This window comes from Brienomyrus brachyistius, unplaced genomic scaffold (assembly GCF_023856365.1).
Source record: "Brienomyrus brachyistius isolate T26 unplaced genomic scaffold, BBRACH_0.4 scaffold69, whole genome shotgun sequence".
NCBI classification, from domain to species: Eukaryota; Metazoa; Chordata; class Actinopteri; order Osteoglossiformes; family Mormyridae; genus Brienomyrus; species Brienomyrus brachyistius.
Window position 1 is genome coordinate 29,887 of NW_026042344.1, and position 26,495 is coordinate 56,381.

A 26,495-nucleotide genomic window follows, 5' to 3' on the forward strand; every position below is an offset into this window, starting at 1 on the left:
CTAAAAACTATAGGTATCCTAATAATAATAGACTGTCATCTCTAAATTGCCCACAGTGTGTGAGTGAGTGCATTCCCTGCAATGGACTGGCATCCCATCCAAAAGTATGCCATTGTGTCCTATGCTACCTGGGATAAGCTACAGGCCCTCGTCTCCAGGATATGTGGTACGAGGATGGATGAATAATAATCATGTTTATTTCAATTTCAATTATTGGCAAATATAAACATGTACCAAGGATAATAGCAATAAATACAGTATGCCAAAATAAATGCTAGAGGAGAATCCTGCAATTCCTGCCCCAGTCCTGGGTCTGGGGAGTTTATTCTCACTGAGATTGCATAGGATTCCTCTGGCTGCTGTTTTTCTCCCATACATGTGAAGTGCTACTTCTTCATTGCCCACATGTGAGCCAGTATGTGAGCCCTGATCCGGGCTACCATCCCACCCAAGGCATTTCCATTGTATGCTGCTTCCTGCAGTCCTGCAGTGGATAAAACTAAAGGACAATGGTTTGTTGATTTATAGCACATGTATTATTATATTTTATATTGTTCAAATACACATTACTCAGTAATAACTTAGTAACTACTCAAGTACAAATGATGAACAAATACACTAACTTATGATTAAGAATGAACGAACGTGGGATCAGTATATAACTAATACTTTCTGGTTAATTAATAAATTAAGTAAGAGTGTACTACTTCAGGGGCGGCATGGTGGTGCTGTCATGCCCGGCTCGTACGATCCTCGTGTGTGCCACGCCCCCTGATTACCCACGTGTGCTTCCCTGATCTTGCCCAGCTGTGTCCACTTATTTTCGTCCAGTCTCGTCTATTTCAGTCCATGACTTGCCTTAGTTTCTGGTCCGTCATTGATGTTAGTTAGTCTTAGTGCTGTCTGCTCCGTCCCGATCCCGAATAAATCCCTGTTTTCCCCGTACTCCGCCTGCTTGACTGCTTCCTGCCCGCTTGTCAGCCTGTGCGCACTACCCGCTTTAACCAGCGAACTCTGACAGGTGCACTGGTTAGCTCTGTTGCCTCACACCTCTGGGACCCGGGTTCGAGTCTCCGCCTGAGTCACATGTGTGTGGAGTTTGCATGTTCTCCCCATGTCGTCGTGGGGTTTCCCCCCACAGTCCAAAAACATGCTGAGGCTAACTGGAGTTGCTAAATTGCCCGTAGGTGTGTGTGTGAGAGTGAATGGTGTGTGAGTGTGCCCTGCGACGGGCTGGCCCCTCATCCTGGGTTGTTCCCTGCCTTGTGCACATTGCTTCCGGGATAGGCTCCGGACCCCCCGCGACCCAGTAGGATAAGCGGTTTGGAAAATAGATGGATGGATGTACTACGACATTATTTGTGCCCCCTCAAGTAAAGTGTTGCTCCTAACTCATCTGGTCTTTTTATATGTTGTTAAAACATACTGAATTAATCCCTGCAAGAAATTCTTTGAGGGGGTTAGAGAGAAAATGCAGGAGACTGAATCCAGGACCTCAGCTATATCTTTTTTAAGTGTTTATGTGTAAACAGTCAAGACTTAACTATATGGGCTCATACTAAAATTAAAAATTCATGGCAAAGTGTTACTCCATTTTGAACAATATGAGCAGAGTATGCACAACCTTTTTATGTGAGACACAGCTATATGCACTATATATTTGTGCTTCCCCTAGACTTCCTGAGACCTTAAATAGTGTGACATTTGCAATAGCGAAAGCCTTCGTTTTAAAGATGACTTTTCATGGTTTCACTTGAAATCATGTGGAAAGATCACATCTCCACCCACAAAGCTCTTTCATATTTCCTGAGAGCCTGCTGCAGTGGGCTCTTGGGCAGGCAATATTGTATGTAACAGACCAATAAAGGAGGATCACTGTTTGAGGGTACTATTATAGCACTTGATTTATATTACTTATTATCCTCAGTCTTGATAGAATGGTAGACTTCATTGATAAGGACCTACAGTGGTCTGTCAGTAAACCTACAGCTTGGACCACTACCTTAATTTCAGATCAGGTCAGGTCAGGTCAGGTTGGGGAGATTGCACTGGAATAGGGTAGTAGGGACCTTGCGAGCTGGATCACCCTCAGGGAATCATGCCACATGGTCATAGTGCTGTACCTGACACTTACAATGCAGGTAACCTGACTCACGCGGGACTCCCTGAGCAACCACTCATTTGACACGAAGTTAAACCAGTGGTACCCAAGGATTCTCCGAAGAGACACAGTACCAAAGGAGTCCAGTCTTCATCTCTGGTCACTGGATAACGTCCATGTCTAGCAGCCACACAGCAAAATAAGGAGCACCAGGAGACCTTCACCGTCTTACAAAAATATCAGGAGTGCCACAGACCCCATTCCAGCGACTACATGACCCCCATGCTCTCCCAATCCATCTACTGACATGATAGGAAGAGGCACGAGAGACATGAATGTCACTGCTGAGGTAAGTGATCCTCTCAAGGTTGACATTCTCTCTTTTTCTGAACTACATTTCACTGTAAACAGTACATGTACTGTAGATTCCCATTCATATTCCATTACTGCTTCTCCAGTACAGGGAACTGCTGTGCTGGGAGCTTACAACAGGACCCAAGGTACCCAGAGTAGTATACACACAGTCACAGTTCACACAGTCTGTTGATGGAAACTAGTGAACACAGAAAACTTGCAACATTATACTGATTTTTTGTCAGGGTCAGAACTGAACTCACAGCTCCGTAATTGTGGGGCCATGGTGTTACTCACTGAGCAAAACAAGCTCATGTCTGGATGTCTGCAAAGACCCCTATGAAGAGAAACAGAGAGGACCCTGTAACTTTGCCTGGATTAGGGTTAACAGGGTCCTGCCCAGGGGCGATTTTAGCCCATTTTTGGGGCTGCTTCAGTATCCCCAAAATGAATAAAAGCACCCCCAAGGATTTCTAAAGATTTCTAACTTTTTTTGACAGTTCATGCTGTTTATGTGAGACAGTATTAAAATATGAAAAAGCATTCAGATGTAATATTTTAATAACTAGTATAGATACCCCCCCCCCCCCAGCCCCGAAAAATGGTTCGTTCCAGCTTCACTCTCCGCTACTCTGACTGGCTCCAGCGCTCCTGCCAGAGCAATGGTGGCTGAGACGCATTGCAGCAGTGGTGTGAGTACTTGGCTTAAAACAGGACATGTTAGCTGCATTTAACCTTCAGTAACTCTTTCTTTATATAGTTAGGTAGTAGGAGTCTGACCATGTCTCTTATTAGCTGAAAAACATTACCCTCACAGGTAAACTGCAGTGTTGAAAACACGTTTTCTGACGATGTTTGCTACTCTACAATCCGCCCTACTCTGTAGGAAAATCAGCAACATTTTGACCGTCCTGTTGCTCCCATTGAAATTTATATAGCCTAAATCTACAAACTTAAATTGCCAACCGTTTCACCAGTCCTCTTTGAAATGGAACGAGAGAAGCTGGTTATTTTTTCATGTTCCGAATATTAAACCTAAGGTAGCTAACTGACTGGATGCCCATTAACTTCATAACTTCTGGTGTGTGTGTGTATTTTGCACAGAAAGACAGCCAGGTTCATAATGGATATAAGGAAGTTTTTTCAAAAAAAGGACGGGCATTCAGATAAAAGGAGAAGATCATGATCTGTCAATCAAGAATAATGTTGGATCAGTGTTTAAATAGTCATATATTTTATTAAATGCAAACGTGGTTTGGTTATTTGCCTTTTGATTGAAAGTACACTGAGAGAAGAGTTTTTTTATTAGTGATGTCAATAGCATTTTTTTATATTAATGTAATTTCTTTATCTAATTGAATACTATCTATTTGTGTATGATTGTCAGTTCAAAGAGGGAGAGAGGAAAGAGCAGATAGGAGAAAGTACAAGGTCAGGAAGAACCAGGTAAGAAAACAAACAGGGAATAGTCAGTGACAGGCAAAACAGAAACTGTTAAACTGACAGAAAAAGATCCTAATTTTACTCATACAATCTGGAAGTTGTGTTCTCTCTATATTAAAGCTGCTATACAGAATCTGCAAAACAAACTGTGTTGAAGCAGTTTGTGCCTCTTTAACAATATTCTAACATAACATTATTATCGTTAATTGGGCAGAATAAAATTAATGATATATTTTTCTTTGGTTCAGCCACAAATCTACAAAACCTCAGCCAATAGTAGGTAGGTCAACTTTTGGACCATCTAGTCTGTATGACTGCCGCAGTACGTGCCCCCCACATTTGCATTAAGTCAGAATGAGCATCCTAAGAACGTGAAAATTTAGCAGGCTGACATTGAAACAAGAAGAAAAGGGAAGACAATGCTTAGTATATTCGAAATATGAATTTAGTATACTTTAGGTATTTTAATTCAAAGTTTTGTACTTTTTTGATTGAATTGTACATGTTTGAAGTATTTTTATTTTCAAAAGATGCTTATAACTTTCCTCCAAGTACCACAATGGGGAGCTCACGTACCAGGTACCACAGTTTGAGAACCATGATCTTATATCATTAGACTTCATTCTGAAATGTAAACAGGACACCTTCATTACATTTTCCTATTTATCGATCTGATTTACTGTTTGGTTAATCTCATTACACAAGGAGGCGAAGAACAGGGAGAGACTCTGAGAAAGCAGACCAGGGAACAAGATGAGGAGAGGCAGAAAGAACCAACCAGGGAAAGAGATGAGGAGAGACAGACAGGGCAGAGTTCCAGTCAGCAATCCAAAGATGTTCAAGATATGGCTCTTGATTTGGGGGATAAGACTACTGGTCCTAAACAGGTAAAACTGTCCCAGTACCCTCTCACTCAGTTTGGCACACAAAAAAGATCCTTCCAAGAAAACTGGTTCAAAAGCTTTAAATGGTTAGAATATTCTTTATCCAAAAAAATGCTGCTTTCTGCTACGCTTGTCGAGTCTTTGACAAAAGTCTTAGGTATGACACATTAGTGAACGATGGAGTCAGTAATTGGCAAAAGGCACTGAGCAAGTTTCAAAAACATGAATCCACTCAGTCACACAAGGACAGTGTAGTTTGTTGGAACAGCTACAAAGCAAGTCTGTCACAAGGCAATATTGTGGAACAGATAGAGGCAGCAAGTGCCGCAGAAGTAAGTGAAAGAAGGGAGTACCTAGAACGTATTGTGGCAGTGACCTGCTTTTTGGGGAAGCAAGGAATATCATTTAGAGGTCATGATGAAACAGAAGAGAGTGACAATAAAGGGAATTTCTGTGAGTGCATAAAACTTTTGGAAAAGTTTGATCGATTCTTGCAGAGGTACACACCCCCATGAAACACAACATACATCTCTTGTAGTAGTCAGAATGAGATGATTGAATGTTGTTCACAAGAGGTAACTGCAGCTATTGTTCATGAGATGACGGAATCACAGATGTATGCCATTATGGCTGATGAGGCCAGAGATGGAAAGACAGAACAGTTGGCTTTTGCAACTGTCAAACACACGCTGGGCATGCCAGGTTCGTTCAGTAATGGCTGTGCTTAACAACTTCCATGCCATAATTGAGTGCCTCTCCACTATCAACATACCTATTGCGGTGGGATTAAAGGCAAAACTCAGTAAATTCTCCTCAGTGTATTTGCTGATTGTTTTCAAGGATCTACTGTCTGTAACCACATGTTTAAACACATACCTACAAAAGGAGACCATAGATATTGCCCAGGCACAGACATATAAAGATGCAGTGGTTGAGACTCTGAAGCAGAAGCGCAGTGATGCCACTGCTACTGATATTCATGCAAGGACAAAGGCTTTGTGTGAGGCAAACCAGGTAGTTGTTTTGGAGCAGTCTTCTGGACAGAGGCAGAAACGAAAGAAAATGGATGGATTTGTTGTTAAGTCAACCTGTGGGGCAGGCAGTGAAGTCTGTGGCTCTTCTATTTCTTAAAAGGAAATTGTTGTTTCCTTGTCTGGACAGAATGATCTCTGAACTTGAGAAGCGTTTTTCTGGTGTTAGTCAGGAATTGCTTAATGGGATTCAGGCGTGTAGTCCAACCTCAAACCAATTCTTGTCTGAGCCTCATTTGTCAGCCCTGGCACTGCATTAGCATATTGAACTTCGGTTAGAGGAAGTTGCAGTTGCCAAAAACTTTTTGAAGCTCCAGAGTGAGGCTGGTGCCATTCCAGATATGTTAACATTATACAAACTTCTGGATAAGATCTTCCCCACACTGAAAACTGTTATTCAGGTTGCCCTAACAATCCCAGTTAGCAGCTGTAGCTGTGAGAGATCTTTCAGTGTCTTGCGTCGGCTCCATACCTGGCTGAGAAGGACCATGGGTCAAAGCAGACTCCAGCACCTGGCTGTGATGTCAGTTGAGAAAGAGATGCTTGAGAGAGTTGACCACCAAAAAGTGACAGACAGATTTGCCAGCCACAAGGTGAGGCGACATAGGTTAAAATAAAAAAACAAATCTGCAGAGTCATAGTAGTATCTGCAGTAAAGATCTTTTCATACATTGCATACATTGTACCATAGGCAAAGTTGCCTCCATCTTTATAATTTTTTTTATTAATATTTTGTACATTTGTGTATTTCACACTGTTCTATTTTTGAGGGTATTCTTTATGTATCTGTATTATATTATACATACACATTAAGAGTGAATCCCTGTCCAAAAAATGCACTCCGTTTACTTTTTACTCACTATTAGCATCATTCATTACTCTCCTCCGGTAATTAAGGTTAGGATATGTATTTTTTTATTCCAATCCATTCTTCTTTTGCAGTTGTGGTCTTTTGCAGCATTTAAAAAAAAAAAAAAACTTTATCAAATTTGATGGTCTTGTTAAAGACTTTTCCAAAAAGTGTTTTGCTTTTCTTACACAAATGTTGGAATTAAATTGTTAAAATGTACAAAACAGTCATGTCATGTTTTTTGACAAGGACCCAGGCACAGAGAAACTCTTAGGATTTAATAAAGAAATTTGCAGACTTGCACAGAGATGGTAAAATGATGACTGATGACGGAGACGAAGACAACAGACGAAAAGGACAGGGAAGAACAGGGGTTTAAATGCACAAAGGAGACAGTCAGATAGAACTCGGGACAACTGGAGACATTTAAGGATGCGGGGACTGAAAGAGGCAGGGAAAAAGTCTCATTGTGACGAGTAAAGTGTATCTTGCCTTGCTGGGCAGCTCTCTGGGTGCTCAGCACCCCCAAAGCTCTGAACCTAGAATCGCCCCTGCACTACAGTTTTGCAGTCTGTTCTGCCAAACAATGTATTAAAAAGTGTAGCGTTATACATGACACTGTAATTAATTCAAGAGATGTACAATCAAGTTATAATAGTGTGATTATCATAATCACACAAATATATGAATTCCTCCGATGCTGAATTAAACAACCCTTTATGCTGTCCCTTATGTGAATTAGTAAAAATTTCCACACCTTTTTCACTATAGCCAACCATTCTCTCCATAGTCATATGCAATTCCAATTCCCCCTTTTATTTATTTTATGGCAGACAGACAGCAGTGTTTCCCCTATCATTATATTAGGGTGCCCCCCGCAGAAGGTCAAGTTAATCTTATTTAATTAAATTTTCTATATAGCGTCAGATCACAGCAGAAGTCATTTACTGTAAGATTACTTTTACTATAGAAGAGCTCTATACATTGTCCTTTTAATAAACAGATTAAATAGCCTTTTGTTATTCATCTTATTTGCACAACAGCTTGTCATTTTTGTCTCTATACCAGAGGTGCCCAATACATCGATCGCGATCTACTGGTCGATCGCAAAGAGTGAGTAGATCGCATGACATAAAAAATAGAGGAAGGATGACGCGATCAACCGCGCCAGCTGCTGCAAAACTCCAGTAAGCAACTGAGTCGCCTCCAATTTATTTCTACTAAACTTAAGAGAGGGTATAAAACTGAATGGGGGAGCAGGACCAAGTACGAAGCCAATAACCTACCACTTCCATACGGAATGAAAGGAGGAGTATTTTTCCCCACAAGGTCATCTTCGAAGTGCGTTTGTTTCATCTGTCAGTCTACCATTGCTATTCCGAAGAAGGGAAATGTGGAGCGGCATTTTCGGACTGCTCATAAAAACTACGGCATTAACTTCCCTCCGAAAAGCGAGCTAGAAAGAGAAAGGTGAAGGAACTAAAATCCCAGTTCAATTAAAAAATGCTTCATTTATGCCAAAGGGAAATTAATAATAATGATAAACAATATTAAATAATAACAATAATAATAACAACAATAAATAATAACGAATATCTATAAATATATAAATAACAATATGTTTTGCATTTTTATAGTAGATCATTTTGACTTGGTCATTCATAAGTAAAAAAAAAAGTGAAAAAGTGTGGACACCCCTGTACTACACTTTCGCGCACGGCGGAGTTCCGTCCCGATGCGCGCTCACAGACACGTGCGCGCACACACAGGTGAGCACACTCCCACCAGCGGACAGAGAGCGCACGTCAGAAAATATGTAGCGTCAGCCACCTGAAAAGCAGAGAAAAATATCAGCGTTTTTTTAAACGCTCCCAGGGTGATAAAGGCGTTTCACAATGGAATTTTCTGCTTTAAACTATCACCATTTTATGCTATCAGCTATCATTTTTAAAGCCTAACAGTTAATATATTTTCAGCTCGAGCCAAACATCCGCAATAGGCTGCCAGGAGACCACCTTGTAGCTTTCATGCGGATCTCAATAAATAGGCCTGACGTTTCTGACTTCCCATATCAAGAGGCTCTAGAAATGTTCTCTTTTTTCCCCTTGTCCTGTCTGGCAGCTTTAGCAGAATCATGGTCTGAATGCACTGCTGTGCCAAACATGCTTGCTTTACCATAAGGGGCTCTATAAACTCTGTATAGACCCCTCATGTTGATCTATTTCTTTTTATGTTAAATAAATTTATTTATTTCAGTTTCATCATGTAAAAACATTGCAGTGGGTGAGCTGGCCGTAGAGGAGGGACATATTAGGAGGGGAAAAAAGAAGGAAAAGGAGAAAAAAAGACAGGAAAAAGAAAAAAAAGGAGTGATAGATTCAGAAAGGAATAAACAAAATTATAGCGTGCAGAAAGTAACACAACTATACAAGCATATAAAATCTTAGTGTGTGCTTGGATGGGTGCGTGCAAGTATATGTACATGTGTGCTCAATTGTGTAGGCGAGATGCAGGCTAGCGTGCGTGCCCACTCACTCAGAGGTAGAGTATTGGATGCGTGTGGAGATGTATGAGACTGTATGTAGTGTAGGGGTGAGTATGACTGTTGAGAAACTAAGATGAATTTAAAATTGACGGGCGCTGCTTGTGAACAGCTCTCCTCCACATCACTCCCCCATCAAGACCCTGAATGTATATGGTCTGAGTAAAATTGGGGGGCGGCAGCAGCACAGAGGCGAGTGATACCACCAGCCTCTGAGTAGTGCCCCCGGCCCCCAAGGCCCTGTGTGTATACTGGCATGTGATGACTAAAGTGCAATTAAAACAGGGGGAGGCAGAAGGCCGCACAGCACAGTGAGTAAGGCCACGTAAATGGCCCTCCCCACCGTAGTATGCACGGCATACACCCCACCCCCCTTCCCCCCGAGGCCCTACATGTGTGCGCGGCATATTGTGAATGAGGGGGGAGAGGGGCTGGGATTCATAAGGCCAGGGGGCAGATTGCTCACCCCCTGGCAAAAGAGAGCCAGCTAACCAGCTGGCTCAGTAGGCACCCCAGCCCCCCACCGCCGTGCGGGAAGGAGCGGACCCGGGGCCCCCGGCGACCACACCCCAGGGCACTGCCAGCACCACTTGTGTATGCTTGTGTACACTTTGCTTGGCGTTGTGTACACTTTGTGCCATTAATTATGCTTTGCATTGAGCATATGGCAACATGGAGAAAATGGGAATGTAACAGAAATGTGATGCAGAGAAAAAGTAGTGAGAAAACGTGGGAGGAGCCTTAAGTGAACTAAAACAGTGCAGGAGCCAAAGCAACATCGCAAAGTGACAACAGCAATCAACAGGGGAAAAACAAGGGACAAAAAGAAAGAGAAAAGAAAAGGATAATAATAATAATAATTATAATCATAATAATAAAAGAAGAGAGACGATGACAATGCCTTAAGCTCATTAGACCGGCAATTATTATTATATCTAGATCTCTTAGATAATCTATGGATTATTATATCAAGATTGTTGGTGTGGATACAGATCACCTGTTGCAGATTCAGAACAGCCAGGGGGTGGAATTCTGGTGGCAACAGAGCCGTCCGCTGACGTACAGTTTGTCGACCGCAATGACAGCAAGGGAGCCTCCGTCGATGAATGTTTTCCGTATAGGAAACAGGATCTTCCTTCTTTCCAGGATATCCTTGGGAAACTGGTCGTTGATACTAAGGTTCGTTCCTTTTAGTTCCCGGCCGCGGCTTTTAACCAGTTCTTTTTGTTTAAAGTGCTACAATTTGGCCACTATTGGTCTGGGTCTGCGTCCGTCGGGTCTCTTCCCTCCTAAGCAGTGAACGCGATGGAAGCTGATGGTTTTTCTGTGTCTAGTTATTTTGATCAGTCCTGTCTATTTCAGTCCATGTCTGTCCTGAGTTCATTGTCTGTCATTGATGTTAGTTGGCGTCTGATGTTTCCCGCACCTAGTTCATCCAATAAATCCCCGTTTCCCCGTCTTCCGCTTGCCTGCCTGCTTCTTGCCTGCTCGCCTGCCCGAACGGCCGCCCGCTTCACCCAGCAATCGCGACCAACCCTGACAGCATGTTTCATGGCTTCACTGCATTTCCCTCCACAATGATCATCTAACTGATGAAGTTGAAGACAGAGCTAAAAATTAGTTAAATCATGACTTCAAGAGTTATCCAAGGGATAAGAGATTCTGAAAAATCAGAGATGGAACTACTGGTTGGGCTGGTCATTGCCTCCTTTTTCTAAATGAAGTTTCAAACTACTTAATTAATGTATGTAAATCTGTTTTATAATGTTTAAACAAAAAGCTTTTAATGGATTTGCATCTTATATATCCTACAGTGTGCTTGTGCATTTGATTCCTCCTTGATTCAGGTGAAACAGAAAATAACTGGCAAGAGAGACAGAGAGAAACTTCTGGGAAGATTTGTTGTCCAAAGTTGAACTGAGTGTCCAAACCCTTTTGGATGTCAAATTTCATCTAGGTTCATCTAAATCACCCATTACCCACTGTAATCCTTTCAATACCAACCTCTGTAGACGTCACACAGCATCACTGCCAACAAAATAAGAGGGTTATAGTTAAATTAGATAAAGGAATTTTGTGTAAAATTTGCCAATCCGGGCTTTCAGCACCATGGCCAGCAACCTACTGTTGCTTAAAGGTGCATTATTATGCTCACTTTCAGTTTAAAATTGTACTTTTAGGCTCTACTAGAATAGAGTTTGCATGCTTCAGTGTTCCAAAAACACATATCATTTCTCATTAATGCACATCTCTATTCACCCTCTGTCTAATCCCACCCCCAATGAGTGTATATAGTTGCCACTTGGTTTATCATAGCTTGGTGTTAACTACAGATCTGATTTGGGATTCTGAAATTGCCCTGGTGTGCAGCACATGTCACACTGTCTTCTGATTACTGGTTGCATTTACAACATGCCACATTATATATAAGTCACAGTATTTTGTGTGTCAGGTATAGAGATAAATATTATTTTTTAGGATAAATTCAGTTAAACTAATTGAGAGTTAGCTGTAGTAAGCTGCCCTACACACAAACGCTGTGACCCCAGAGGTGAGCTGCTGTTCACCCAAACGCCCTGACTCCACAGGAAGGCTCACATCCAACCGAAGACCGTGACCCCAGAGCTAAGCTGACATGTACCCAAACACCCTGATCGCAGAGTTAAGCTGTCATCTACTCAGATGCCCTAATTCCAAAGGTAAAGCTCTTATCCAACCAACTGCATCCAACCAAGCGCCTTGACTCCAGCGTTAAGATGACATAAACCCAAACACTCTGATAAAAGAGGTATGTTTTCATCCACTCAGGCTCCTTGATCCCAGTGGTAAGCTGCCGTCTACCGAAACACCCTGATCACAGAGGCAAACCACTGTCCGCCCAAACACCCTGATCCCAGATGTAGGCTGCCATCCACGCAAACACATTGTTCCCAGAAGTAATCTGCCATTCACCCAACCATGCTGATCCCAGAGGTAAACTACCTATCATCTAACCGCCTTGTTCTCTGGGGTAAGCTGACATTTACCCAAATACCCTGATCCCAGAGGCAAGCTGCGGTCTACCCAAACACGCAGACCCCTCAGGTAAGCTCACATCCACCCAAATGCCCTAACCCCAGAGGTAGGCTGCCTTTGACCCAGCCCCCTGACCCCTGAGGTAACCTCGCTTCCACCTAAACACTCTGATCTCAGAGGCAAGCTGACATTTGCCCAAACACCCTGATCACAGAAATAAGCTGCCATCCACCTAAACGACCTACCCCTAGAGGTAAGCTGACATCCATCTAACTGCCTTGATCCTAGGCTGCCCCAGTACGTCTAGGTGGTGACAATCCATCCTACAGGGTTGACATGATGTGCTTTCCTGAAGCACACAAAGGACACCTCGGGTTTTATGTAAGTTTGCTTTCTTTTTCTGTGCTTGTGTTTTATTTGGTTTGGATTTTATTTAATGGCATGTACAGAATTTACTGAGCACTTCTTTGGTTGATCACTGTTAGCACATATTCATCAGTATTAACATTATTAACATTTTATTTTATCTGTTGTGCTGTTTATTCTGTGATTGACCTATTTTGTTCCTAAGGTTACTGCTTTTATGTGTTTTAGGAAGGTGTATGACAGTGTTTTAGCCCGACCCTTGTGCAGAGGTCGGAAGTCTGCGGGTATGTTCCTTTTTGAACTTTTTTTTTTATCTTAACTTTTTATTGGCATGCATATAAGGTAACATTTTAATTGTTTTATTGGCCATGTAATTAGATTTTAATGGTGTATAATTGTATTTGCTGGTGGAATTGCTCTTTTGCCTGTTTTAAGGGTAATAGTTCTGCAGGTAGTTCTATTTGTTAAATGTTATCCTTAAAATTCTTATTGTACTGGGTTGGCATTGATTTGCATGGTGTTTCAGCCTTTTAGATTGTGATTTTGTGTTAATGTAAGTAGTACAAGCATAATATTATTTAAAAATCGGCAGGGTGCAGTCTGCGGGTATCGCTTCTCGGCCTTTTGGCTAAGATCAAGTGGATTTTACTGACTTTTTACTGCTTTTTTACGGACTGTGTCAGGTTTTTTAGAGGAAGGCACGGTGAACCTAAGGCGTGACCAGCAGGTGGCTTGACCGCCGCTGCCACGGGGCGACCCGTGCCTTCCTTTTTAGCCTTTTACCCCTGCTTTTATTTCTGTTTTTAGTAGGCTGGGGATCCCGCAGTGGCTGGTGGCTTGTCCGCCGCCCTGCTGGGCGAACTGGTGTTTTTATTTTTAGCTGCTTTTATAGTTTAGCTCTGCTCGGCTCATCCCGGATTGGCGGACGGCGGACGTCGGGACCACGGCGGCGGAAGGACTCTGCTCCAGCGGCGACGTCGGTGGACCTTCCCGGATGGCAACGGCCGGCGGACCATCGAGGAAGCCCTTCAGCGGGCCGTGGCTGGTAGCAGGCGGGGGCCTGCGGAATACCGCCCGGTTCTGCTGGAGGGCTGAGGAGGAGGTGGGCACCTTCCCCGACCGGCTGGCCTTCATCCGGGAGGTGGCCTTTGGAGCGTTGGGCCTTCAGATGCAGGACATCCTCTGCGTACAGCGGAATGGGCCCTTCCGCTTCTTCGAGGTCACCTTGTCCACCGACGAGAGTTACACCAAGGTCCTGGAGCGGAGCAAGGAGGGGGCCCAGCACCCCCTCCTCGGACGTTACAACATCGAGCCGCTGTGGTGGCCCGACAAGCGGGTAATAACAGTCCATTGTTTCAACCCGCATGTTACCGCCGAGGCCGTTTCCCAATTTCTGACAAAGTATGTGGACCTCCTTCCTGGCCACAGGGACATCCGGGATGAGCTGGGGATCTGGACTGGCCGACGCCAGTTCCAGGCCCGCCTGTGCCCGGACGCTAATGGCGCAGGCGGTTTTAGCCACCCTCCAGCCTATTTTAACCTACAGGGCAATAAGGCATACCTTTTTTATCCTGGACAGCCTCCCTTCTGCCGGCAGTGCCACAGCTTTGGACACACCCTGGAGGGATGCGCCAACCTGCGCTGCCGCAACTGCCTGGAGTCGGGGCACATGGCCAGGGACTGCAAGGGCCCCCGTCGCTGCATACACTTTAACGGCGAGGACCATCTGGCTCGTTCCTGCCCACAGAAAAAGACTACATATGCCGACGCTCTGTCGGGTAACAGAGCAGTCGGCACGGAGAATGGTGGGGGAGCTCTAGCCCCCATGGCTGGGCAGGAACAGCCGGCGACGGGGGCAGGAGGAGAAGCCCTGGTCGAGGTGGAGGAGGCCCCTTCGAGTGCGACACCAATGCAGGAGGGGTCTCCGAACAAGGTGGAGCAGCTCGCCCTGGCTCCAGGCGTCAGCAGCAGGCAAAAGAAGAGCGGTGCATCCCCCCGGGGGAGGAAGAAGAGCAGAAGGGAGGCGCAACCCGACGCATCCAGCCCTCCGGCTGCCACCTCGCCAGCAGTGGCGGCCGGGGACCAAGGCCGACAGTGTCCCCCCTCCCCGATGTTAGAGGCCCCCCGTCTGGTGTGGAACTTGGGACAGTCCCCTGTACCCCCCCAGGAGTACAGCGGTCAACAGGACACTGCTAATGAACAGGAGTACCTGGGGGGGCTGGAATTGGGGGACCTTTTGAGGTTGACTGAGGAGGGGGGGCAGTAGGACAGTATTGTTTTTAATGGCTGGCTTTTATTATTTTAGTTTGTTGTTTTTAATTGTATTTTATTATTTTAACATTCTATGGCCAATTTTAATATTGTCACCTTGAATGTAAGGGGTTTGAGGAACATTTTAAAACGTACATCTGTTTTTAACCAGCTGGCATCTTCTCCCTTCAGCATTTGTTTTCTGCAGGAAGTCCACCTCCGGGACCAGCGGGACGAGGCTCTCTTTTCACGACAGTGGAAGAGGGGTAGATCCTACTGGAGCGTAGGTGGCGTCCACTCCTCAGGCGTCGGGATCCTTTTTGGCGACCGCGCCTTTGAAGAAGTAAGTGCGTTTACCGTCCTTCAGGGCAGGGTTTTGGGAGTGGACGCCACATGGAGGGGACAGCGCCTCCGGGCCATATGTGTCTACGCTCCAGTGGAGGCCTCGTCCCGTATAACTCTCTTTGAAGAGTTGTCCCCGTTCTGTGTCACAGATCGACACTTGATTTTAGGAGGGGACTTTAACATCTCGTTGGAGGGTAGACAGGATGTCAGCTCAGGGCATTTTCGCCATTTTATTCGTTCCTTTAAACTTGTTGACGGTTTTAAAACATGCAACCCCAGCATGCCGGGCTTCACCTGGCATAATAGTCGCGGAGCCAGCAGCCGCCTCGACTACATTTTAGCTTCACCCCCCGTTGTTTTTAAAAAGGTGTCCCTCTCCCCACAGTGGCCCACTGACCATCTGGCAGTGGAGGCCACTGTCTCCATAGACGCCCCTGTATATGGGGGCGGCTATTGGAAAATGAACCTGCAGATCCTGGAGGAGAGAGATTTTAGACACCTTTTTTTAGATCACTTCTCCGAGTGGCAGAAGGACAAGCCTACCTTCCCCTCCGTGGCCGAATGGTGGGAGAGTGTGAAGGACAGGATCCGAACCTTCTCCATGCAGTACAGCAAGCAGCGCAGGATGGAGAAGAGGTTTTCCATTCTGCAGCTGGAGAGAAGGTTGCGGGATGAATACGCCGCTCACAACAACGGGGGCATCATCAACCACGAGCGGCTGCTTGACATAAAGGGTGAGCTGAGGCGCCTGCATGAACAGGCTGCCTCGGCCCAAATGCTCCGCGACAAAATATTCTATGTGGAAAATAATGAAAAGTGCAATTCTTTCTTTTTCCACAGAGCCAGGGAAGCCCGGGAGGAGAAGAGCTTTAGCTCTCTCCGTGCCTCAAATGGCAATATAGTCACGGATACATCAGACATGCTGGAGGTTGCTAAATTGTTTTACCTTAACCTTTTTAATGTTAGGGATACGGACCCGGTTGCTGGGGAGTGCTTCCTAGATAACATCTCACCTTGTCTTCCCAGTGACATCCGGGACGGCTTAGAAGCCCCCATCACCTTGGCCGAGCTGACCGCAGTGCTTGGCAAGATGAACCGCCGCAAGGTACCTGGCCTTGATGGGCTCCCGGTGGAATTTTATTCCACCTTTTGGGATGTCCTCGGGCCGGAATTACTGCAGGTTGTAGAGGACGTTCAGCGCCGGGGTTTGCTCACTAGGAGCATGAGGTCGGGGGTCCTCTCTTTGTTGCACAAGAAGGGCGATCGGGCCGACCTTGGCAACTGGAGGCCCCTGACCATGCTTTGTGTAGACACAAAGCTCATCGCAAAGACCCTTACCGAACGCCTGAAGAAGGCCATGGCTCATCTGGTTCACAGCGACCAGACGTGTGGAGTACCGGGTCGATCGGCGACGTGGAATCTCCACCTCATCCGCGACGCCATCGCCTGGGTGGAGGATAGGAACCTCCCTCTCCTGCTGGTCAGCTTGGACCAGGAGAAAGCCTTCGACCGGGTAGATCACCGCTTCCTGTTCAAAGTATTGGGTAAGTTTGGCTTCGGGCCCAATTACCTGGGGTGGTTACACACTTTGTATAACGAAGTTGAGAGCCATGTTGTTATCAATGGCTTCCTGAGTGATTTGGTGCCCCAGCGGAGTGGAGTGAGGCAGGGATGTCCCCTCTCCCCCCTCCTCTACGCGCTCTATATAGAGCCACTGGCGTGCGCCATTCGCACCCACCCCGGGGTCGATGGCCTTCTTATCCCAGGAAGTCGGGGGACAACTGTTAAACTGACCCAGTATGCAGACGACACCACGCTTTTCGTCTGCTCGGATCAGTCTCTTGGTCATGCCTTGAGCCTCGTTCACGCGTTCGGTTGGGCCTCTGGCGCGACGCTCAACCTCAGTAAGTCGGTGGCCAAGTATTTCGGCAGCTGGAAGGCGAGGGAGGACGTCGCAGGTGGTCTCACCCTCTGTGACGGTCCTCTCAAAGTTTTGGGGGTCAACTTCCTTTCGGATGGTGCCGCCCGGTTGAACTGGGAGGAGCGGTTGGCGATCGCCAGGCGAAAGATCGGACATGCGGAGGGGCCTGACGAGGGACGTTTTTAACCTCGTCTGGGGGGGCAGGTACGAGTACGTGCGTAGGGAAGTGATGTATCTCGGAAAGGACAGTGGGGGGAGGGACGTTATTGACTTTCCTCTCAAGCTTGACTGCCTGTTCTTCTCGCAGCTCTGCACGCGCCTGGCAGCTCCCCTTGAGCACCCCCATCAGCACTTTGTGCGTCTGTGGCTGGCTCTCCCCATGAGACGCCTGGTGGCGTCGTGGACCAACCTCGGCCCCAAGGCTGAGACCCTGCCGTTCCACTACAGCCACGCTGTCAAGTGGAGTAAGTCTATTCCGGCAGGTGTCAAGACAGAGGCCCTGACCAAGCACAGAGCCCTTTACAAGGCTTTGCTTGGTCATAGGGAGACTCGGGCCATGTTGGGCCTGGAGGAAGGCACATGGGCGAGAATCCAGCCTAAGGGTTTGGATCACAGGCTGCAGGACCTGAACTGGCAGTGCCTTCATGGTAAGCTGCCAGTCAGGGACGTCTTGCACAGGCATAAGCTGACCAGACACCCCCGCTGCCCCAGGCCCGAGTGCAGCGAGGATGAGACCATCAAGCACGTGTTTTGGGACTGCGGGCATGCACAGAGAGTCTGGGGGTTGGTAGCGGGCCTGTGTGGACGTGTAGACCCGCAGCCCGGTCTGACCTACGACAAGGTGTTGAAGGGGTGGGACCCCAACCTCCATAACCCCTTCGGCCCCTGGATGTGGCTGCTGGTCAGCATTACCAAGCGAGAGCTTTGGAATGCCAGGACCGCGCTCATCCGCAGAGGGGTTCGTCTGGAGGCACAAGGGGTATTCCGCAAAATCCGGGCCGATTTGGGTTTCAGGATGGAGACCGACGTCATCCAACGGGGCTACCACGAGGCCAAGGAGAGGTGGAAGGGCCTCTTTTGGCTTTAGCCCCATTTCATTTAGGTGGTGACGCTCCATCCTACAGGGTCGACATGACGCACTGTCCTGAAGCACACAGGAGGTACTTTGGGTTTTAGGTAAGTGTGCTTTGTTTTTTGTGCGTGTATGGTGTTGCAAATATTCTTTTAATTAACTGCATGTACTGAGATTGAGCACGGCTGTGGTTGGTCACTTTTAGCACCTTTATGTATTAACATTAACTGTATTTATTAACATTTTATTCTATGTGCTGTGCCATGTCTGTGACTAACCAGTTTTTTAGCCTGAGGCCATTGATTTTATGTGTTTTAGGATAATGCATAACCCTGTTTTAACCCGACCCTTGTGCCGAAGCCTGAGGTCTACGGGTCTGTTCCTTTTTTAAGGTTTTAATATTTTAATGGCTTGCATTTGAGGTGACATTTTAATTATGTTAATGGCCATATGATTGTAATTAGATTTTAAAGTGTGTATATGTATTGCTTGTTTTTATTATGTTTTGCTTATCCTATAGGGAATGGTTCTGTAATATATTTGTTTAATACTGTTTTAAAGGTGTTTTATTGTGTGACTTTAAAATGTACAGACCTGTTTAATAAAGCATGGAAAAAAAAAAATCTGTTCTTATCAGTTTAATATCTGATACGTCCCCCATGGAGGGGACCACATATTAAACGGATTTTTGGAACAGGGAGCCGGAAGTGGGGCTTGCCCCGTCCGCTCCACGCATCGACCCGGTATTGCAGTGTTTCTGGGAACGGTGCACCTCTACTGCCCCCTGCTGTTGAAAGACAGAGCTGATCGGTGTTCCGCTTATCAGACCGAGAGCCTGCGCCGCTTGCCAGGCGATCAGCCGGTGTCGTGAGGGACCGACTCTGTCCGTGCGCCGGTCCCGCTTCCCTCCGTTTTTCTTTTTTTTTTTTTTTTTAAATCATAAAAAAAAAGGACGGTCATGATATGCTCTCTGAGGGGTGGGCAGCTGTGCTGAGGTAAGGCAGGCCGTCATCTTTGCCTTTTGAAGTTTCTCTCATGTCCGTTTACATGATTGCTGATCTTTCAGATGCCAGGAGGACAGGGAGGAGTCGGGGCCCCGAGGCCGGTGGCTGCGACGCCCCCGAGAATTCAACCCCGAGCGGGGGCGTCACGGAGGCCCGGCTAGCGGCCACCTGCTGAGCGACGGCTCTGCATCGACTCGGGTCTCTCTTCATCCCGTATAAATCTTTCGCCTTTTACTAAAGATTTCCGTGGAGAGGGATAGCGATGAGTTCACTGTATTTTTGGAGGCTCTGTGCAAGCAGAGCTGCACCGCCGCTGTATCAAAGTAAGACTGTGCCCGGCTTAGCGGCCGGCTCTATCTGCCCAGTGGCGTGTTTCTGGTCCTCTGGGATCGTGCGTGGTCTCGCCGGGCGCCACCTCCCAGAGAGGCTGGCGAGGACCCAGCCGCGCCGGCTCCGTCGGCGTCCCGCATGCCGGAGCCCGGCGGGGCGCAGTCTGCGGGCATCGCTTCTCGGCCTTTTGACTAAGATCAAGTGTAGTATCTGTTCTTATCAGTTTAATATCTGATACGTCCCCCATGGAGGGGACCACATATTAAACGGATTTTTGGAACAGGGAGCCGGAAGTGGGGCTTGCCCCGTCCGCTCCACGCATCGACCCGGTATTGCAGTGTTTCTGGGAACGGTGCACCTCTACTGCCCCCTGCTGTTGAAAGACAGAGCTGATCGGTGTTCCGCTTATCAGACCGAGAGCCTGCGCCGCTTGCCAGGCGATCAGCCGGTGTCGTGAGGGACCGACTCTGTCCGTGCGCCGGTCCCGCTTCCCTCCGTTTTTCTTTTTTTTTTTTTTTTTAAATCATAAAAAAAAAGGACGGTCATGATATGCTCTCTGAGGGGTGGGCAGCTGTGCTGAGGTAAGGCAGGCCGTCATCTTTGCCTTTTGAATTTTCTCTCATGTCCGTTTACATGATTGCTGATCTTTCAGATGCCAGGAGGACAGGGAGGAGTCGGGGCCCCGAGGCCGGTGGCTGCGACGCCCCCGAGAATTCAACCCCGAGCGGGGGCGTCACGGAGGCCCGGCTAGCGGCCACCTGCTGAGCGACGGCTCTGCATCGACTCGGGTCTCTCTTCATCCCGTATAAATCTTTCGCCTTTTACTAAAGATTTCCGTGGAGAGGGATAGCGATGAGTTCACTGTATTTTTGGAGGCTCTGTGCAAGCAGAGCTGCACCGCCGCTGTATCAAAGTAAGACTGTGCCCGGCTTAGCGGCCGGCTCTATCTGCCCAGTGGCGTGTTTCTGGTCCTCTGGGATCGTGCGTGGTCTCGCCGGGCGCCACCTCCCAGAGAGGCTGGCGAGGACCCAGCCGCGCCGGCTCCGTCGGCGTCCCGCATGCCGGAGCCCGGCGGGGCGCAGTCTGCGGGCATCGCTTCTCGGCCTTTTGGCTAAGATCAAGTGTAGTATCTGTTCTTATCAGTTTAATATCTGATACGTCCCCCATGGAGGGGACCACATATTAAACGGATTTTTGGAACAGGGAGCCGGAAGTGGGGCTTGCCCCGTCCGCTCCACGCATCGACCCGGTATTGCAGTGTTTCTGGGAACGGTGCACCTCTACTGCCCCCTGCTGTTGAAAGACAGAGCTGATCGGTGTTCCGCTTATCAGACCGAGAGCCTGCGCCGCTTGCCAGGCGATCAGCCGGTGTCGTGAGGGACCGACTCTGTCCGTGCGCCGGTCCCGCTTCCCTCCGTTTTTCTTTTTTTTTTTTTTTTTTTTAAATCATAAAAAAAAAGGACGGTCATGATAATAATAATAATAATAATAATACATTTTATTTAAAAGCGCCTTTCAAGACACTCAAGGGCACTGTACACAACAAATGATAAAACAAACATAAAAGGAGATAATTAACATAATCCTTAAAAAACAATCCAAAATAAGAAGACAGATTCAAAAAATGGTTATATGGAATAAGCAGTTTTAAACAAGTGAGTTTTGAGTCTAGATTTAAACAGAGGAAGAGAAGTAATGTTAGTAATGTCGGGAGGAAGCGAATTCCAGAGCCGGGGAGCAGAGCAGCAGAAAGCCCTGCTCCCCATAGTGGCAAGACGGTGGGAAGGGACAGAGAGAAGAAGAGAGGAAGAGGATCTGAGGCAGCGAGATGGAATGGCGACCTGAACCAAATCAGACAAATATGGAGGGGAGAGGTGGTGTATGGCCTTAAATGTATACAGGAGGATTTTGAAATTGATGCGATATTTAACTGGTAGCCAGTGAAGCTGCTGCAGAACAGGAGTGATGTGGTGGATAGAAGGGGTCCTGGTGATAATGCGAGCAGCAGAGTTCTGGACAAGTTGGAGCTTATTGATGGATTTTTGAGTAAGACCAAATAAAAGTGAATTACAGTAATCGATACGGGAAGTGACAAGACTATGGACAAGAATGGCGGTGGCGTGTGGGGTGAGAGAGGAACGGAGACGATTAATGTTGCGCAGATGAAAATATGCAGACCGAGTGATATTATTGATATGTGAATTAAAAGATAAAGTGCTATCTAGTATGACACCAAGGTATGATATGCTCTCTGAGGGGTGGGCAGCTGTGCTGAGGTAAGGCAGGCCGTCATCTTTGCCTTTTGAAGTTTCTCTCATGTCCGTTTACATGATTGCTGATCTTTCAGATGCCAGGAGGACAGGGAGGAGTCGGGGCCCCGAGGCCGGTGGCTGCGACGCCCCCGAGAATTCAACCCCGAGCGGGGGCGTCACGGAGGCCCGGCTAGCGGCCACCTGCTGAGCGACGGCTCTGCATCGACTCGGGTCTCTCTTCATCCCGTATAAATCTTTCGCCTTTTACTAAAGATTTCCGTGGAGAGGGATAGCGATGAGTTCACTGTATTTTTGGAGGCTCTGTGCAAGCAGAGCTGCACCGCCGCTGTATCAAAGTAAGACTGTGCCCGGCTTAGCGGCCGGCTCTATCTGCCCAGTGGCGTGTTTCTGGTCCTCTGGGATCGTGCGTGGTCTCGCCGGGCGCCACCTCCCAGAGAGGCTGGCGAGGACCCAGCCGCGCCGGCTCCGTCGGCGTCCCGCATGCCGGAGCCCGGCGGGGCGCAGTCTGCGGGCATCGCTTCTCGGCCTTTTGGCTAAGATCAAGTGTAGTATCTGTTCTTATCAGTTTAATATCTGATACGTCCCCCATGGAGGGGACCACATATTAAACGGATTTTTGGAACAGGGAGCCGGAAGTGGGGCTTGCCCCGTCCGCTCCACGCATCGACCCGGTATTGCAGTGTTTCTGGGAACGGTGCACCTCTACTGCCCCCTGCTGTTGAAAGACAGAGCTGATCGGTGTTCCGCTTATCAGACCGAGAGCCTGCGCCGCTTGCCAGGCGATCAGCCGGTGTCGTGAGGGACCGACTCTGTCCGTGCGCCGGTCCCGCTTCCCTCCGTTTTTCTTTTTTTTTTTTTTTTTAAATCATAAAAAAAAAGGACGGTCATGATATGCTCTCTGAGGGGTGGGCAGCTGTGCTGAGGTAAGGCAGGCCGTCATCTTTGCCTTTTGAATTTTCTCTCATGTCCGTTTACATGATTGCTGATCTTTCAGATGCCAGGAGGACAGGGAGGAGTCGGGGCCCCGAGGCCGGTGGCTGCGACGCCCCCGAGAATTCAACCCCGAGCGGGGGCGTCACGGAGGCCCGGCTAGCGGCCACCTGCTGAGCGACGGCTCTGCATCGACTCGGGTCTCTCTTCATCCCGTATAAATCTTTCGCCTTTTACTAAAGATTTCCGTGGAGAGGGATAGCGATGAGTTCACTGTATTTTTGGAGGCTCTGCGCAAGCAGAGCTGCACCGCCGCTGTATCAAAGTAAGACTGTGCCCGGCTTAGCGGCCGGCTCTATCTGCCCAGTGGCGTGTTTCTGGTCCTCTGGGATCGTGCGTGGTCTCGCCGGGCGCCACCTCCCAGAGAGGCTGGCGAGGACCCAGCCGCGCCGGCTCCGTCGGCGTCCCGCATGCCGGAGCCCGGCGGGGCGCAGTCTGCGGGCATCGCTTCTCGGCCTTTTGGCTAAGATCAAGTATAGTATCTGTTCTTATCAGTTTAATATCTGATACGTCCCCCATGGAGGGGACCACATATTAAACGGATTTTTGGAACAGGGAGCCGGAAGTGGGGCTTGCCCCGTCCGCTCCACGCATCGACCCGGTATTGCAGTGTTTCTGGGAACGGTGCACCTCTACTGCCCCCTGCTGTTGAAAGACAGAGCTGATCGGTGTTCCGCTTATCAGACCGAGAGCCTGCGCCGCTTGCCAGGCGATCAGCCGGTGTCGTGAGGGACCGACTCTGTCCGTGCGCCGGTCCCGCTTCCCTCCGTTTTTCTTTTTTTTTTTTTTTTTAAATCATAAAAAAAAAGGACGGTCATGATATGCTCTCTGAGGGGTGGGCAGCTGTGCTGAGGTAAGGCAGGCCGTCATCTTTGCCTTTTGAATTTTCTCTCATGTCCGTTTACATGATTGCTGATCTTTCAGATGCCAGGAGGACAGGGAGGAGTCGGGGCCCCGAGGCCGGTGGCTGCGACGCCCCCGAGAATTCAACCCCGAGCGGGGGCGTCACGGAGGCCCGGCTAGCGGCCACCTGCTGAGCGACGGCTCTGCATCGACTCGGGTCTCTCTTCATCCCGTATAAATCTTTCGCCTTTTACTAAAGATTTTCGTGGAGAGGGATAGCGATGAGTTCACTGTATTTTTGGAGGCTCTGTGCAAGCAGAGCTGCACCGCCGCTGTATGAAAGTAAGACTGTGCCCGGCTTAGCGGCCGGCTCTATCTGCCCAGTGGCGTGTTTCTGGTCCTCTGGGATCGTGCGTGGTCTCGCCGGGCGCCACCTCCCAGAGAGGCTGGCGAGGACCCAGCCGCGCCGGCTCCGTCGGCGTCCCGCATGCCGGAGCCCGGCGGGGCGCAGTCTGCGGGCATCGCTTCTCGGCCTTTTGGCTAAGATCAAGTGTAGTATCTGTTCTTATCAGTTTAATATCTGATACGTCCCCCATGGAGGGGACCACATATTAAACGGATTTTTGGAACAGGGAGCCGGAAGTGGGGCTTGCCCCGTCCGCTCCACGCATCGACCCGGTATTGCAGTGTTTCTGGGAACGGTGCACCTCTACTGCCCCCTGCTGTTGAAAGACAGAGCTGATCGGGTGTTCCGCTTATCAGACCGAGAGCCTGCGCCGCTTGCCAGGCGATCAGCCGGTGTCGTGAGGGACCGACTCTGTCCGTGCGCCGGTCCCGCTTCCCTCCGTTTTTCTTTTTTTTTTTTTTTTTTTAAATCATAAAAAAAAAGGACGGTCATGATATGCTCTCTGAGGGGTGGGCAGCTGTGCTGAGGTAAGGCAGGCCGTCATCTTTGCCTTTTGAATTTTCTCTCATGTCCGTTTACATGATTGCTGATCTTTCAGATGCCAGGAGGACAGGGAGGAGTCGGGGCCCCGAGGCCGGTGGCTGCGACGCCCCCGAGAATTCAACCCCGAGCGGGGGCGTCACGGAGGCCCGGCTAGCGGCCACCTGCTGAGCGACGGCTCTGCATCGACTCGGGTCTCTCTTCATCCCGTATAAATCTTTCGCCTTTTACTAAAGATTTCCGTGGAGAGGGATAGCGATGAGTTCACTGTATTTTTGGAGGCTCTGTGCAAGCAGAGCTGCACCGCCGCTGTATCAAAGTAAGACTGTGCCCGGCTTAGCGGCCGGCTCTATCTGCCCAGTGGCGTGTTTCTGGTCCTCTGGGATCGTGCGTGGTCTCGCCGGGCGCCACCTCCCAGAGAGGCTGGCGAGGACCCAGCCGCGCCGGCTCCGTCGGCGTCCCGCATGCCGGAGCCCGGCGGGGCGCAGTCTGCGGGCATCGCTTCTCGGCCTTTTGGCTAAGATCAAGTGTAGTATCTGTTCTTATCAGTTTAATATCTGATACGTCCCCCATGGAGGGGACCACATATTAAACGGATTTTTGGAACAGGGAGCCGGAAGTGGGGCTTGCCCCGTCCGCTCCACGCATCGACCCGGTATTGCAGTGTTTCTGGGAACGGTGCACCTCTACTGCCCCCTGCTGTTGAAAGACAGAGCTGATCGGTGTTCCGCTTATCAGACCGAGAGCCTGCGCCGCTTGCCAGGCGATCAGCCGGTGTCGTGAGGGACCGACTCTGTCCGTGCGCCGGTCCCGCTTCCCTCCGTTTTTCTTTTTTTTTTTTTTTTTAAATCATAAAAAAAAAGGACGGTCATGATATGCTCTCTGAGGGGTGGGCAGCTGTGCTGAGGTAAGGCAGGCCGTCATCTTTGCCTTTTGAATTTTCTCTCATGTCCGTTTACATGATTGCTGATCTTTCAGATGCCAGGAGGACAGGGAGGAGTCGGGGCCCCGAGGCCGGTGGCTGCGACGCCCCCGAGAATTCAACCCCGAGCGGGGGCGTCACGGAGGCCCGGCTAGCGGCCACCTGCTGAGCGACGGCTCTGCATCGACTCGGGTCTCTCTTCATCCCGTATAAATCTTTCGCCTTTTACTAAAGATTTCCGTGGAGAGGGATAGCGATGAGTTCACTGTATTTTTGGAGGCTCTGTGCAAGCAGAGCTGCACCGCCGCTGTATCAAAGTAAGACTGTGCCCGGCTTAGCGGCCGGCTCTATCTGCCCAGTGGCGTGTTTCTGGTCCTCTGGGATCGTGCGTGGTCTCGCCGGGCGCCACCTCCCAGAGAGGCTGGCGAGGACCCAGCCGCGCCGGCTCCGTCGGCGTCCCGCATGCCGGAGCCCGGCGGGGCGCAGTCTGCGGGCATCGCTTCTCGGCCTTTTGGCTAAGATCAAGTGGATTTTATTGACTTTTTACCGCTTTTTACGGACTGCGTTGGGTTTTTTAGAGGAAGGCACGGTGAACCTAAGGCGTGACCAGCAGGTGGCTTGACCGCCGCTGCCACGGGGCGACCCGTGCCTTCCTTTTTAGCCTGCTTTTATTTCTGTTTTTATTAGGCTGGGGATCCCGCAGTGGCTGGTGGCTTGCCCACCGCCCTGCTGGGCGAACTGGTGTTTTTATTTTTTAGCTGCTTTTATAGTTTAGCTCTGCTCGGCTCATCCCGGATTGGCGGACGGCGGACGTCGGGACCATGGCGGCGGAAGGACTCTGCTCCAGCGGCGACGTCGGTGGACCTTCCCGGATGGCAACGGCCGGCGGACCATCGAGGAAGCCCTTCAGCGGGCCGTGGCTGGTAGCAGGCGGTGGCCTGCGGAATACCGCCCGGTTCTGCTGGAGGGCTGAGGAGGAGGTGGGCACCTTCCCCGACCGACTGGCCTTCATC

At 48.8% G+C, this 26,495-nt stretch overlaps 1 protein-coding gene and 14 non-coding genes across 17 annotated transcripts; all 15 read left to right on the forward strand.

Annotated features, from left to right (window-relative positions):
• Positions 1 to 11,533: 11,533 nt before the first annotated feature.
• Positions 11,534 to 14,852, forward strand: LOC125725653 (uncharacterized). Of its 3 annotated transcripts, none has more exons than XM_049002518.1 (5): positions 11,534 to 11,904; positions 12,014 to 12,601; positions 12,815 to 12,870; positions 13,394 to 13,922; positions 14,166 to 14,852. In XM_049002518.1, the coding sequence occupies exons 4-5, from the start codon at positions 13,581 to 13,583 to the stop codon at positions 14,850 to 14,852; spliced, it is 1,029 nt and encodes a 342-aa protein (XP_048858475.1). In that variant the 5' UTR covers positions 11,534 to 11,904; positions 12,014 to 12,601; positions 12,815 to 12,870; positions 13,394 to 13,580. The 3 variants fall into 3 exon arrangements, with proteins under 3 accessions (XP_048858475.1, XP_048858476.1, XP_048858477.1); XM_049002519.1 differs by having other exon boundaries at positions 13,413 to 13,922; XM_049002520.1 differs by having other exon boundaries at positions 13,479 to 13,922.
• Positions 14,853 to 18,764: 3,912 nt separating this feature from the next.
• On the forward strand, positions 18,765 to 18,951 carry LOC125726073 (U2 spliceosomal RNA). The gene has a single exon (XR_007387909.1). It is a non-coding gene; the product is annotated as a U2 spliceosomal RNA (small nuclear RNA).
• A 417-nt stretch (positions 18,952 to 19,368) lies between these two features.
• LOC125726087 (U5 spliceosomal RNA) lies at positions 19,369 to 19,482 on the forward strand. Its single transcript, XR_007387919.1, has one exon. It is a non-coding gene; the product is annotated as a U5 spliceosomal RNA (small nuclear RNA).
• Positions 19,483 to 19,679: 197 nt separating this feature from the next.
• LOC125726036 (U2 spliceosomal RNA) lies at positions 19,680 to 19,871 on the forward strand. The gene has a single exon (XR_007387874.1). It is a non-coding gene; the product is annotated as a U2 spliceosomal RNA (small nuclear RNA).
• A 417-nt stretch (positions 19,872 to 20,288) lies between these two features.
• Positions 20,289 to 20,402, forward strand: LOC125726088 (U5 spliceosomal RNA). Its single transcript, XR_007387920.1, has one exon. It is a non-coding gene; the product is annotated as a U5 spliceosomal RNA (small nuclear RNA).
• Positions 20,403 to 20,599: 197 nt separating this feature from the next.
• LOC125725911 (U2 spliceosomal RNA) lies at positions 20,600 to 20,791 on the forward strand. Its single transcript, XR_007387754.1, has one exon. It is a non-coding gene; the product is annotated as a U2 spliceosomal RNA (small nuclear RNA).
• A 1,192-nt stretch (positions 20,792 to 21,983) lies between these two features.
• Positions 21,984 to 22,097, forward strand: LOC125726089 (U5 spliceosomal RNA). The gene has a single exon (XR_007387921.1). It is a non-coding gene; the product is annotated as a U5 spliceosomal RNA (small nuclear RNA).
• A 197-nt stretch (positions 22,098 to 22,294) lies between these two features.
• Positions 22,295 to 22,486, forward strand: LOC125725923 (U2 spliceosomal RNA). Its single transcript, XR_007387765.1, has one exon. It is a non-coding gene; the product is annotated as a U2 spliceosomal RNA (small nuclear RNA).
• Positions 22,487 to 22,903: 417 nt separating this feature from the next.
• Positions 22,904 to 23,017, forward strand: LOC125726164 (U5 spliceosomal RNA). Its single transcript, XR_007387992.1, has one exon. It is a non-coding gene; the product is annotated as a U5 spliceosomal RNA (small nuclear RNA).
• Positions 23,018 to 23,214: 197 nt separating this feature from the next.
• LOC125726020 (U2 spliceosomal RNA) lies at positions 23,215 to 23,406 on the forward strand. The gene has a single exon (XR_007387859.1). It is a non-coding gene; the product is annotated as a U2 spliceosomal RNA (small nuclear RNA).
• Positions 23,407 to 23,823: 417 nt separating this feature from the next.
• LOC125725785 (U5 spliceosomal RNA) lies at positions 23,824 to 23,937 on the forward strand. The gene has a single exon (XR_007387630.1). It is a non-coding gene; the product is annotated as a U5 spliceosomal RNA (small nuclear RNA).
• A 197-nt stretch (positions 23,938 to 24,134) lies between these two features.
• Positions 24,135 to 24,326, forward strand: LOC125725934 (U2 spliceosomal RNA). Its single transcript, XR_007387776.1, has one exon. It is a non-coding gene; the product is annotated as a U2 spliceosomal RNA (small nuclear RNA).
• A 420-nt stretch (positions 24,327 to 24,746) lies between these two features.
• Positions 24,747 to 24,860, forward strand: LOC125726090 (U5 spliceosomal RNA). The gene has a single exon (XR_007387922.1). It is a non-coding gene; the product is annotated as a U5 spliceosomal RNA (small nuclear RNA).
• A 197-nt stretch (positions 24,861 to 25,057) lies between these two features.
• On the forward strand, positions 25,058 to 25,249 carry LOC125725946 (U2 spliceosomal RNA). Its single transcript, XR_007387788.1, has one exon. It is a non-coding gene; the product is annotated as a U2 spliceosomal RNA (small nuclear RNA).
• Positions 25,250 to 25,666: 417 nt separating this feature from the next.
• Positions 25,667 to 25,780, forward strand: LOC125726091 (U5 spliceosomal RNA). Its single transcript, XR_007387923.1, has one exon. It is a non-coding gene; the product is annotated as a U5 spliceosomal RNA (small nuclear RNA).
• Positions 25,781 to 26,495: the final 715 nt, after the last annotated feature.